This window comes from Asterias amurensis, chromosome 9 (assembly GCF_032118995.1).
Source record: "Asterias amurensis chromosome 9, ASM3211899v1".
Lineage (NCBI taxonomy): Eukaryota > Metazoa > Echinodermata > Asteroidea > Forcipulatida > Asteriidae > Asterias > Asterias amurensis.
This window is the reverse complement of record NC_092656.1, coordinates 350,695-364,536: the sequence shown is the minus strand read 5'-3', so window position 1 is coordinate 364,536 and position 13,842 is coordinate 350,695. Positions and strand designations below refer to the sequence as shown.

Below are 13,842 nucleotides of genomic sequence, written 5' to 3'. Positions count from 1 at the left end.
TACCATTCTTTTGATACGTCTAGTGAAATCCTACACGATTCTGAACATAATACATCTTACACACTCTGCTTCCTCACTGCGAAGGTAAAGTCATCTCTGAAATATCCATCCAACATTCTCAGTCTTCTTTGTATTTGTGGAAATTCACGCTCAACTGCTCCTCGTCTCAGTGACGCCGTACTTGAAAGCCCGAATAGAGGCATTCCGCCATCCGAAGGCGACTTGGATGACAATTTATAAAGGAGTGTGACGTTGGTGCCGAATTAAAACTCGTTCCTGTCCGATCGGAATATTCAAGCTTCGATAATTGACAATGGGTTTAGAGGAAAGATTATCAGCGCCGCTTGTTGATTGCCGTATCGGTAAAAGTGCGTTAACTTGCTAGGCTCGTCATTATTAGATTTCAACCACTAAGTTAATTTTTCACTTTTAATTATTTGCTTTATGGTATTTGGTATCCAATATCTCGACGCGTTTATGAGGTTTGACAGTCTTAGCTAAGGACAGAATAAATATACTCGACTATTTATATCATTGTGCACTTTTGTACCGTATGATAGGACATGGTATTTGAGAGCAATGTACGATGCAAGTTTTACAGATCACGATATTTCGTGAACTTGCGCAAAATATCCAATACATATCGATGACAACAATTTACTCGACTACCGTAAATCCTCCTTTAAACAATTATTCCATGATAAAGCGTTGCCATAGTAGTTATGCAGAAACGCTCCTGCTACTAGAAATGACTAAGTTTTCTGTCCTTGCTCCGAGGTTGTATATTAAGATGAGAAGTATACAATTTGATTCCCAACCTACGTGACATTTCTTCATTTCTGAAGATTGTTCTTCCATCTAGAAGATTTAGCCTGTAATCAGTCGTAATGCTGCGTGAGAGGCGGAATAACTTAAAGGCTCAACCTACATCTGATGGTGCAAAGTAGTCAATCTTCCACTTCGCAAAAAAAAAAAAAAAAAAAAAAACTAAACAGGAAAACAACAACCGAAAACCTCCCATCCAATTTTGAAACTCTTAAATCAATAAATTCGCCGACCCGTAACAATTTAATACGAGTTCGTACATTTTTCAACCAGCAAACACCAAGTAGTTTCGGCTCATTTTGTTTTTTCGCACGTTCCTTACTACTGTTTAGACAAAACCGAAATGAGTAGTCGAATTTAGGGGACAATTTGTTTCTTCTTTACATATGGCAACAGTTTAAACTGAAATATTATTGGGACTAGGCACTTGATCGATAAAGATAAATTTGAAAACATCTATGACGTATGAATTGATATGATTTAGTTTCAAATGAGGGGGTTAGAATGTGTATGCTCTTCCAAGAAACAATGATGAAGTGTCCCTTTATGAGCAAATGCAATCAATGAACTCATCAGTTGTATTTTAAGACTCCGATTAAACTCCGAAAAAAGGAACGTGCACTTTAAGAAATGTGCAACTAGCCAGAATCCTACATAAATTTTGAGGCAGATTATTTCAGCTGTATCTATAATTATATATCGTGCACAGAACATAATGATACACGCCAGTGGATCCTGTCATGTGCTTGCCTGGGCATATAATATAGCCAGCCATTGCTGATTTCACGTATAGGTTTGGGCTTCAGCTTCCGTTCAGGTACCTTAGGTTTTTTGTTTCTTCATGTCAAGTGAAATGCCAAGGGTGTCTTGGAAATGGCTATCCAAGTGTGGAAATATGCACACATTTAGCCGGATTGGTGTACGCATTGAGATTGGATGACGTAGTTTGTCTAAGATAGCAATTCCTTGGTGCGTTTCATGAAGGCCCATTCCCCCCAAAATGCAGATTTATAGCAAGGTTATACTCTAGAAGATACAAAGTAAAACTCTAAACTTGTTGGAAATTGGATTTATAATCCCAGGCATAATGTTGCTTTCTCTACTGAATGAAGATCTTTACTAATGTGTGATGATGCGAACAAATATTCCTTACACTCAAAACACTTCCGGTCAGAATACTGGATACTGATCCCAGGGGTCGTGACCCCTTTGAGGCTCAAAATGACCCGGAATCCGTGTCCAACTGACCCAGAAGTGACCCATATCGACGCAAAATCCGAGTTACTATTAAAATTGCTTTAACCACTCTCCGGGTCAACCTGACCAAGATTGCATCATGTCCCTTGTGACTCCGGGTGAGTGCTGACCGGTAGTTTTTAAAGTTTAAGCTTTCTATGTAGGTTAGGGCCTAACACCCATTAAAATGCCATATCGTATAATATGCAGAAAACCGAAAACGTCTGAACTGGGATTGGAGATGTCCTGATTCCTCAAGGCATGAAAAGCGTTATAGCGAGTCTATCACTATCACCCGATACCTTCATCAATAAATACCCCCCAAAAACTGAACACAATTCTTAGACCTACAGTGACTTGTAATATCCATTGTATCTCTTGTTTCTTTGCCAGAGTCCAGACAATTTATCACGATTCTTAGGCATTGACTAATATCCTATATTTTGTTACTTGTTTCTTATCCAGTGTCCACGGCAGCTCTTGTTGGGGTTTGTCTGGCAGTCGTCACAACCGTCTTGCTTCTGGTCCTCAGTGTCTACCACTGCTACCGCCGTAAATACAAGGCATCATTCTTCCATGGTGGTACAGTAGAGAAAGGCAGTCGTACCTTCTACACCAGACCAACGAGCAAACCCATCAGCAGTCCAGAGCTATCATCTCCAGACTCCGTACATGGGAAGGTGTTGTCATTGGGTCCGTCAAAGAGCTACCCTCCCGGTACCCTTTCACCAGTCTCCCCACTGTCTCATGAGAAGAAAAGCTTGATGAAGACTTACAGCACGACGGGTAGTGGTATGGATCCAGGAACCTTCAATAAGGACTGCTACTCGGAAGGTGGGGATGTAAAGAGCGAGTCTGCATGGCAAGGGGACAACAAGTTGGAGGGGTACGGGGAACATGACCCGACCCAACTGGGACAGATAATGTTCACTGTAGAGTACCGTACGGATAAGGGTGTCTTTACAGTGACCATTCATCAGGCACAGGGTATCCCTATGAAGGATCCACAGAGTGGTACATCAGACCCGTACATCAAGCTATGTCTGCTACCAGAGAAGAAGCACAAGGTGAAGACACGAGTCATGAGGAAGACCTTAGACCCAGTCTACGAGGAAACCTTCACTTTCTACGGCCTGGCTTACAACCAACTACAAGGAGTCACGCTGCACTTTGTAGTCATGAGCTTCGATCGTTTCTCTAGAGATGACGTCATTGGTGAGGTCGTCGTGCCATTGGCTAACATTGACCTGAGTGAGAAACCCGTCAGTTTGACCCGAGAGGTCAAACCGAGACATCCAAAGGTAATGTTTATTTTATTCTAATTTAGACTCCAATCAAGTCGATGATAGCGTAAATTTATCAAACTCATTTTCAGTGATGTTTACCAACTCTTGTTGAAAAAGAATTTCCAGGAAAACACGTTTTATGAGCGGCCGAGAAGAACAAAAATCCATACTAAAGCTCGTTTACCGAGTCTTTCTAAGGCATTTATTTGGAGCACAAGATTATGAATAAGCTGCTGTTTACAACCAATGGGCCTAACCTTAGGGTTTCTTCTAAGTAAAGTAACCTTACATCCCCCAGCCGTCTTTCTTCAAGACGTAGAATTGGACCATATGGATGTGGTTTCTATCTACCGTCTAGGAGTTTTGACAGACATTGATCCGAGATGGATTCAAGAGCATAAGGGACGCCCGCGCCATGACATTTGAGTAAGAACCGTGTGTTTACCTCCCGTCTTTATCATTCTCTACATGTCTATAAAGGTCGAATGGGATATGTTCTCAGGGGACTGTTCTATGAGTATAAGAGAAATATAAACAAACACAAATTTGACGAAGCAGGGTCCTTTGAAACGTCAAACCGGCAAATGTAGGTTAATAATGAAGGAAAATGTAAACACTCTGTAAAAGTATGTTAAATCGATGTTGCTTTTCAAAGGACGGACATGATTTGAAGTTCGGAGTTCGGTAGGAAATACGTCGAACCTCATAAACAAAAAGTATACAATAATGCGGTTGTTTTGTAAGAAAATAAATTGATCTCACTGGTGTCTAACGATTCTTTCATGCACGTTATGCAATTTTGAATTTATTTACATAATGGGTAGCTGCGATTTAAAGTTTATTTTAGGAAGTCGTAATACAACTGGATGGGCTTTGAAGTTGTCATTAAGGCTATTACCCAATCAGAGAGTTTTGCCTGGACAAAAATAGGATTTGCATGGTGGAAATACGATATAAAAGGTTTGCGGTAACACCAAGTAATGCTTATCTCTAAATTAGTTGGGGAGGTTCTGAAAAGAACCGTTGGTTTCGACGTTTCGATCATTATGCTCTGATTATCTTCAGAATAGTCTTGCTTGGTTCTCCCAAGCTTTATTTATTACCTTCCAAACTACATCCCGTGATTGCTATTGGCATGAATAGAAAACACATACCCTGGAGAAACATCTCCTAAAACCCGTTTCGGATGAGATCTTAAAACGATAGTCGTTTGCTACGAAAAGCGATGTGTGTGATCATGTAAATATACATGTATGTCATTATATCGCATGCAACCTTTGGGACAGACAACTGGTGCCTAAACGATGGACGTAAGTTGTCGGTTCTCGTCGTGTGAACATGACTCTTCAGAGTATCTGTGTGATGATAGCAAGCCCAGAACATGAAAGTAGAATTATACCTCCAGTCCTTCATGCTCTGTAAGGATGATGAATGATTGTTGTAACCAAGCTGGGAAAGGTCATGACCCCTGATGCTAATGTTTTATTTACACACAGAAGCTCATACTAGAGCTGAGGCATGCATTTGCAATGGGAATTGGGGTGGACGAACAAACCCAGAGAGTGTATCCATGTTATCTGGATGGTTTGATTGTGGAATTCATGAATAAAACCCAAAAATTTGTTGACGTTAATGGGCGGAAAAATTTGCAAAAACCTACTGTGTGCAACAGCTACAGAGAATCATTCGTATTCTTTCAACAGTGGTGTTTTGAGTGATCATATTATGAATACACAAAATAAAACACAAATTTTCCGTCCTGACCATCTGAGGACGCACAAGTCTCACCACACTTCTTTTCAGTCACGCGTGCTCATACATTCAAACTAAATAAAACATAAAATGGCCGTCCAACATAAAAAAGCCGTCCAATGATAAATATTGTATCACCTTTGCTTGCAAGTATTTTATATATTATTCTATTCACTGTACGAAATAGAAGGCTGCTGTCATGACAAATCTACGAACAAACCATGAATCCAATATCTTTGAAACGTCTCATATAGGACTCTCAAGCACGTACGTCAAGAACATCAGGCACAATCTTAAGATATTCCTGCTCCGGTTTGGATTGTTTCGACTTTCATCTTCGCTCCGGGCAGTAATAAAATAGCATTCCCGATTAAAGCCATTGGACCCTTTCGGTAAACAGTGTTGTCCAAGGCCCACACTTTGTGTACCACAACTTCTATATCAAATAACAAACCTGTGAAAATTTAGGCTCAATCGGTCATCGGAGTCGGGAGAAAACAACGGAAAAACCCACCCTTGTTTCCGCGCGTTTCGCCGTGTCATGACATGTGTTTAAAATAAATCCGTAATTCTCGTTAACGAGAATTTATATTGTTTTGCTGTTTTCTCAAAAAGTAAAGCATTTCATGGAATAATATTTAAAGAGAAGTCTTTCACCATTGCCTTCTGTAAACCCTGTAAGTTGTTAGTAAATCTGTGAACTTTTATTTTTTTTTCTGAACCGAAAGGGTCCAATGGCTTTAAGGGGGACAGCATAAAGATTTGTTTCGTTCCCTTCCGTGGAGTCCCTGTAGAGAAATTAAAGCAGGTTATCGCCAGAATTGTTGATGGTTGATGTAGAAACTCTTGCACCATTCGTTGTGAGATGCGAAGGGAGGAATGAGCGGGCTTAGAGCAGCCAAGCAGAAAACATGAGAAGGATTCAGCCGGGAACATTGATCCTAATCTAGGAGACTACGCTTGGGTTGTGATGAAGTTTCCTTTCAGAAAACCTCTCCATCTTGCCGTGAACCTTGACATTCCAACGTGATTAAATGCCATGAATACAGCAAAGAGTCTGGTGAAAATCAAGAAGGAATCGTGCGATTCATTATTTTCTTTCAGTGTAGGTCTTCGGTACGGTCAAGTCTTTCAATGGAAGGTATACTTGGGTTTCTAAAGGACACTGTTTCTAAAAGCAACGAGGTTTAAGGTTTCTCCACTAAGCATTTATTTTAATAATGGCGACGAAATGATTTGAAAGATGAGGCTTAAAATTATTTTGGTGTCTTTACTTAAAAAAAAAACCTAAAAAAAACATGCAGAAGAGGTGGCATTTGGAATTTGCTATATCTGGTCATTTTAATTTCAGCACTATAACGTTTCACTTGTTGCCGTGAGCGAGACACTTGTACCGATGGGATGTAAAAGCCGCGGGTCCCATATTCGCCCTGCAAAAACATGGGTGTTAAAATTACACCAAATACAATGAAATCAGAGTGTTTTTAAACATAAATATACAGATGTTTTAGTTCTGAGTCTTTTTTGGTATCTATAATACCTAACAAAATACACGATGACAATTTTAACACCAAGAGTTTTTGCAATGCGTAAAAAAATCACAAGAACTTGATATCCTTGGGGGAGGGGGTTCCCCTATGTTTCTTTCGTGGCTGTCTGCACATGGCCTCCTATTACCTTGTAAACCTACAATATGCTATACATAAATGGGCCTCATTTATTATACATACCTGTCATATAAAATAAGGAGCGATTTGAAGACGCCCGTCGGGTGTAATAAAGCGCTTTATAAGAACTGCATAAATATGTTTTAATGCCATGTGGTTGTATATGTAACTCTTAACACACACTCTGCGTGGTATCGCCATTCGGGAGGGGTATTTGTAGAACATATTCTGTGAGATATTTTGATATAAATCTGTTCAATGCTTTTGTCGTGGCTTAAAATTTAGATTCGTCACTGATTGTTACCGTATGCTAAAGCACACACAGTTTTTAAAACAATAAGCCGATGGATAACGAATATTTGCAAAACCTCTGAGTGGATTAGGACAGATAAGTTAAAGTCCCTTTCACACTAGAGCAATTAAGCAAAGGTCCCTTTCTACAGTTTTGTTCTAAAATTATTCTCCGCGATATATTTTCCATTAATAAAGGCTTGCGTTATGCCTATGAGGCTACAGTACATTTCGTATCGTGTATTTCAGACTATCAGGCCTTACACTTAGAATGATATTTACCTGGAAGTAAATACTTCTGGCGCCAAATCTTAAATGTCAAGCACAAAGAACAAGATCCCCAATAAGGTCTTGCCGAGACACCTAGTTCCAGGTAATAAAGTCAACTTCTATCGCCCACTCCTTACTGTTGTCCTTTACGATGACATTTTACAGTGACGGGACTATGTATTTGATTTCAGAGTGCAGGTTGGTTGAAAACGGGAACGACTGGTGAGAAATGTTTTTGAATTGTGCTTTAACCAAAAAGAGCGAAATGATTAGACGGGGGAAAAGTCACAAACAGCAATGTGCCTCGCTTTGAATGTTGGCTGAGTACCTTTCGAATCCTCAGCCGTGACACCGTGTCCTTGAGCAAGACACTTAACCATTGCTTCGTCCTTCGGATGGGACGTAAAGCCGTTGGTCCCATGTGTTGTGTAACGCATGTAAAAGAACCCAGTGCACTTATCGAAAAGAGTAGGGGTTCCTGGTTGTGGCTGCTTAATGCGCCGTAGCACCTTGTAAACCCTTATAAGGTGCTAAATAACTGGGTCTCAGAATTCATCACTGCAATAACCTATCTTTCTGAAAGTTTGTATATACTCAGCGCCTTGAGTACCTTGTTTGGTAGATACGTGCGCTATATAAGACTTCGATATTATTATCGGCAAGACGTAACTCGGTATAATTTATGACGCAATATTGCAAACAAGTTATTTATATTCCCTCCAGGTGTTTGTAGCTTTTATTTCTTCATTTGAATTCATAATTACCCCGATCGTTTAACACTGTCATGCATTCCACGAGGCTATTTTAATTACCCATAATAACTTTAAATTTATTTGTGTGTATGATTATAAATATCATAGAGAATCGTGCTTTATAGATTAAACAGTAGAGAGATCCGAACTAGCAGCTGTTTCTTTGGCTGGATAATCAGCCGGAAATTGACATCCGGGAATTTTGAATTAGAGGCAGTGATATTTTGTCGCCATTTCAAATCAGCGTCAAAAGTTTGTCTTTAAGTTTCTTTGTGCAAAAACATGTCCATTATCGTTGCTTTATGCACACACACATTATTGGCACGGCATCACATTGGTAGATCCTACCACACACACGCAATCTAATACGATCATTGCCTTGGCACGCAATATTTTATGATGTTTGTCGGAGAATAATAATTTATAACGTTCAAACAATTTCAGGACCGATTCCCTTATTGTAGGAACTTTCGCGATCTTTCCAGTGCTGTATAATGTGGTTAGAGAATCAAATAAATACCAAATCTATAAAATATCGTTGTTTTTGTAAAGCCAATGACATAGCAATAGCGTGAAGATCCATACATATAGCTTTGGAATCTTGAATAATGGTGAGATTGAGTATCGGAAGACCTCTCAAAGAATAGACTTTGAATCATGGGATAGTATATTCTGCTTGTTTGTCTTTAAACAACGTCTGTTTGCAATGCCAGCCATGCGTGGATTGCGCTTGCCGTGAAATTCCGGAGAGCAAGCTTGTAAAATAAAACTCAAAGCAAAATCGAATACTATCACTGGTTGCTATGGTAACTGAGGCGTCAATCGAACACATCACCCATAAATCGTTAATGTGAATGTGGCAAGCGAAGTTCCCTCGTTGCAAGGGTCTGGGTTGTTTTGATTGGCCCACCCGTCTGAGTCTCCAGTCCCATGAGACGGTACGGCCATCCCGGAAAACATGCAATTTCAGACACCACGTTTGTTTTCCTTTCGACAAGCCAGGGGAGGTCCCTATAGTTTCCCACCTCCTCTACGATGTCGCCTCATTTCATGGCAATGTGTATGAGTAAACCCAAGAGTGCAGCCTTTTGACGCTGTTAATAAAATGGGATTTCCACCAAAGGCACCTTTTGAATATCCGTTCCTTTGTGTTTCTGAAACTGGAACAACCTGCCGTGCTTCAAAGAATGGAACGGACCTTCTTGCTAAGCCAAAAGAACAAAGTCGGTATTTCATTAAAATGGGACCAGACTTAGTTACGTTGATGTGCAAGAGGTGCGCAAAGAAAATGAAAGAATCTGATCCTGTTTACAGTGGTCAGAAGTGAATAATATAACACTGCGCCATTCCAGTAAGATCATAGCGCACCTAAAAAAATAATAAACATTAATAGATGTGAGTCTTAAGAGATTATATGAAAAAAACTAATAGGTTCCCTAATGACAGAAGGAAGATTGTTCCAAATGATTGGTCCAGCCACACGTTTATTGACTCAGAACTTTGTTTTCGGTATTTGAAACAATTTCATAATTAAAAAGTACTGACTGTATTACAGTGCTAACACATCGGTGTATATGGGTACAACCGAAACGAATGTTCTTTATCCCTGATGCAAATTTAACATCTAACAAAAGTTGTTGATTGGCAGAGGCTAGAAGCATGTTTGCGCATTGTCATTTTGAATCAAACATTATTGTAGATACGTTGAATCCTACAACCCATAGACAAGTAAAGCGGAAACAGTTTGGTAAAAATTTGACTGTTAATTTCTTAAGTTGTAAATGTTACCCATTAATCTATTTTGCTAAACATTAACAAGGACTGTTAATTAGTCAGGGGTCATTAGTCAACGTCTTTACCTCAAAACAACCCATCTTCAATCTAAATGGGGTGGAAAAATAGGCGTGAATGAAGGTAATGTCCAAGACGTTAGGGCAGAGCGCCTGTAAATTGCCTGTCAAATCTCTGTAGTTTCCGGTAGGTCTTCAGATCATGCAAGAAGAAGAGAAGGGGAGAGAGAAGAAGAAGATCATGCGTGCTTTGAATACGATGCCAGTCATTAGTAATTCGTGAACACGACGTGCATTTAGAAGCCGTATCAACAGCCGCGATGCTGCAGCGGGAACCAAGCGAACGCGGAACAAAATCCGCCCCAAGTGCGATGTTCATAATTGCCATCAAATCGTTCGCCTTCGACCTTTAAGACCCCAGAGCTTCTTATTTTGTGTTACCTCTGTCTTGCGCCTGCTCGTGGTTTTGTGTCCAATGGTCTAAGAGTATACGCAGTAGTCACAGGGAGGTATAGTGTAGGGATGTGCGACATATGGCGTGTAGTTTCGTCTCAGTATTGCTTGGTGAATAATATCTCACTCGGTTGAAACGCAACGTCAGTACCTTCGGAAGTCCATTTTCTGTTCTCTCTTTATTCTCCAATGTGAAGCAGCCTTTAATTTGTTATCTTTGTTGAGTTGCTCTATCAATAATGAACCCAAAATATCAATTTCTTTTGTATTTCCGAAGAATAAGGAACTCATCTGGACAATAGAGTTACAACCATTCTGATATAAACACAATAGTATTTGTTAAATTAATTTGTTTGCTTTACTTGTACCGAAAGAATCGGTCGTTATACCAAAAATAACATAGGTTATACCTTAGATAATTTTACATTCTACGTATTTTTGTGTGAGAGTCGATTAACTTGATAAAGCTTTTGAATAAATAAGTTTCTGAAAAGTCTTAAAACGCCATCTTCCCGTGTAAGGTTACTAGCCAAAACACCATGCGATTTGTAAAGTTGTGACTGCTCATGCGTATGTTTGCTAAGCAGGCAAGTAGACAACATTTTCTGTCTAAGCAACTCTATGAAATCGGGCACTGAAAGATCTTTGTATCAGATGTGTTTAACATATAGAGTTGACATAAAGTTATGCAGAATTTTCAAAGGAGTAGTATTCGAACTGTATTGCTGATGAATTCCCGTAATATTGAATGTGAGAGATAATATTTCACTACAGGCAACTACTTGAATATGAGGGGATTATAATATCACCAACATCTGTGGTTGCTGTACTGTTGTTATTTGAGAGAGAGAGAGAAAGAAGATCGGCTTGAATCTATTTCAACATTATAATTAATGAGTTTTAATAAATTCTAAAACATTATATCACACATCATTGGTCAAATAGTTATTTAGAAACTACGCTATAATTTCACTTATAAGAAAACTGCATCTTTTTTCTAATGCGTCATCTTAGTTCTGGACAACAAAACGTATCACAACACTCTTTAATCTTGCAAAAAAACAAAAAAACCCAAAAAACTACATGAGTCTTTCTCGGAGACTAAACCCTTATATTCACAGCTTTATCAAAACTTCTTTGAAGGAAGAAGATTAAATGTCTGAGATCGAGCAGTTGCTACTGATGGATCATGTTGCCACGTAATTAACGTTCATGTTCGACCTGTTGTTCCTGTCTGAATGCCGATGAAGCTAAAGATCAACGGCCGAGTCAGTAGGGCAGAGCAAACTACATTATGTAGCGGGAGGCCCGTTATAGTGAGCTCTACGTCTATGGTACATAGCATTACTATGGTTTAAATTTAGACTCGCACTTAGAGCAGATGGTTCCGGAATTGTGACGCAATGTTCCTGATGGGTTCCCCGTAAACTAGTCTTAAGTGAAGTACTGGCTTAAAATTATATTTAGATCGTTAAGTATCCCTCTTGTTGTGTTTCATAAAAGGGTTTGCTTAAATGGCGATGAAGATTGTTGAGTTGAGCAATATATTAGTATGTACAACATTATGTGTGTGCGTACTATGATGTCTTGAATAATAGAGCACTGGACTACCTAAGTTGGGGTCACATCTTTTAGTTTCAAGTAGCCTTCAGTATGGCTTATAGCTGGTTCATATCACGTCCGTGTCTCTTAGATAATAATTTAAAAATAATTTAGTTGATAATAAATCAGTTTTTATTCAAGGAGAAGCTATAGTCTGTGTTCAGTGTCCTCAATTACCACGGTTGGGTATAATAGAGCTATTACAGTGTTGTCAGTGCAACTCGTCGTGATGATCAATATACTGCACTTAACAAAGCAGTGAATACTTTGCATTCGCTATTGGAATAACTTTGATTTTCTAAATATTCCCTAAGAGCCTATTATTTTTTTGTCAAATGAAAAGACAAAATTCCCTTGCAATCCTTTAAAGCTATACTTGGATGTGAGCCGCTATTTTGTGTAAGCCGTTATCGTATTCTAGTTGAAGTGAAGTAGGGTTTGTCTCAAACCTTATTGGTTTACAAGGAGAAACATAACATTAAGTGTATCACAATTTTGATATTGTGCAAGCATGCTCTTGGCAAATAAATTACTGTCTGTACACCTGCAGACCTGTTACATGCGGAGGTAGTTTATTCCATTCTCTCATCCGTTTGCCAGTGTACATGAACACCATAAATAATGTACATGGATTCCGAACCGCTAGACGACGTTAACCATAAACGGTTACAAAACATGTTCAGGCCGTGCCGATTGGGCCAATGTCTACTGTTGCACATTCCCTTTAACCCCAACTCAAGAAAATGTTCTCCATCTGAGATGGTCGCATCATTTCAACCATAATCTGTGCCTGTAAATACAATGAGACATTTTTCGAACGACGTCTTATTTGTTAGGAAGAAATTTGACATAACAACATAACACTCCGAAAACATTAGTATTAACTCCGTAGGACGCGGACTCAATAATATGAAACGCCCCCAAGCGACTGAACTGAAATCAAATTAACCACTGGGACTTCGTAGACCACCTGTCAACGAGTTACTCACACGCAGTCTCTCTTTACACCTTTCACTCAATGCTCATGTGACGGCAAGCTCGCTAGAGACATGCTTGTGTTGATGTACTAGTAGTGTGGAAAGTTTCTTCAATCCTATAGGCTGAGAGACACACGTTATCTCACGTCCATGGTATTTCTATCATCTCCCAACAGGGAATACACTCCGGTTGAATCTACAATCGTCAGGAACCACGTCACTTATAGGTGCCGACAATCTCATTAATTCCACGCAGGCGCCAAAATAATATTTCCCCTGAAATTTAAGCTTGATTGTAGTATTATATGATTAGAATCGGCATTTTGTTTAGATAGAATGCCTCTGTCATACCGTTATGCGTACTTCAACAGACTCCCTTGAGGTATCCCGGCTGCATGAAGACATGTTCACAACCAACTAAAGTTGGCTCAGAAAATAATAACAATGGACAGAATTGGATACTTCACGTCGCATACTTTCTCATAGCCATATGTTGAGGTATTTGTAGTCGTGAAAGTGCTGTTAGAAAGTGTTTCACGAATCGAACAAATACAAAAAACCAACCCTTTTTTCAATAAAGGTACACATTTTACAATTGTCACCTGTATTTTGTTGTAACTGAGCTTTGAGCTGAGTTTTCGCATAATATGTTATTGCCGTTAACTTGATTATATCACCCAGCATTCAGATAGAGATTTTAATTTGGTTTTATGATATCACATGATATGCAGATTTCCAAGACCCAGGGACGTGGTGAGCTTCTGACGTCACTTTGTTACCAACCAGCAGCCAATAAGCTCACCGTCGTGGTCCTCAAAGCTAAGAATCTTCCGAAGATGGACGTCACTGGATTGTCAGGTAAGAATATGGGCGTGGTTAATAGAAAAGCAGAAAAGAGAATCTTATTAAGAACGTCTTGTTAGATGAGGGAAAATGGACAG

At 39.4% G+C, this 13,842-nt stretch overlaps 1 protein-coding gene across 1 annotated transcript in view; it reads left to right on the top strand.

Moving 5' to 3' along the window:
* The window catches only part of LOC139942245 (synaptotagmin-4-like), a 56,725-nt gene that overhangs the window by 36,596 nt on the left and 6,287 nt on the right, over positions 1 to 13,842 (top strand). Inside the window, exons 2-3 of the mRNA XM_071939032.1 lie at positions 2,527 to 3,362; positions 13,633 to 13,759. Coding sequence (XP_071795133.1) covers positions 2,527 to 3,362; positions 13,633 to 13,759 — 963 coding nt within the window. The remainder of the gene's footprint in view (positions 1 to 2,526; positions 3,363 to 13,632; positions 13,760 to 13,842) is intronic.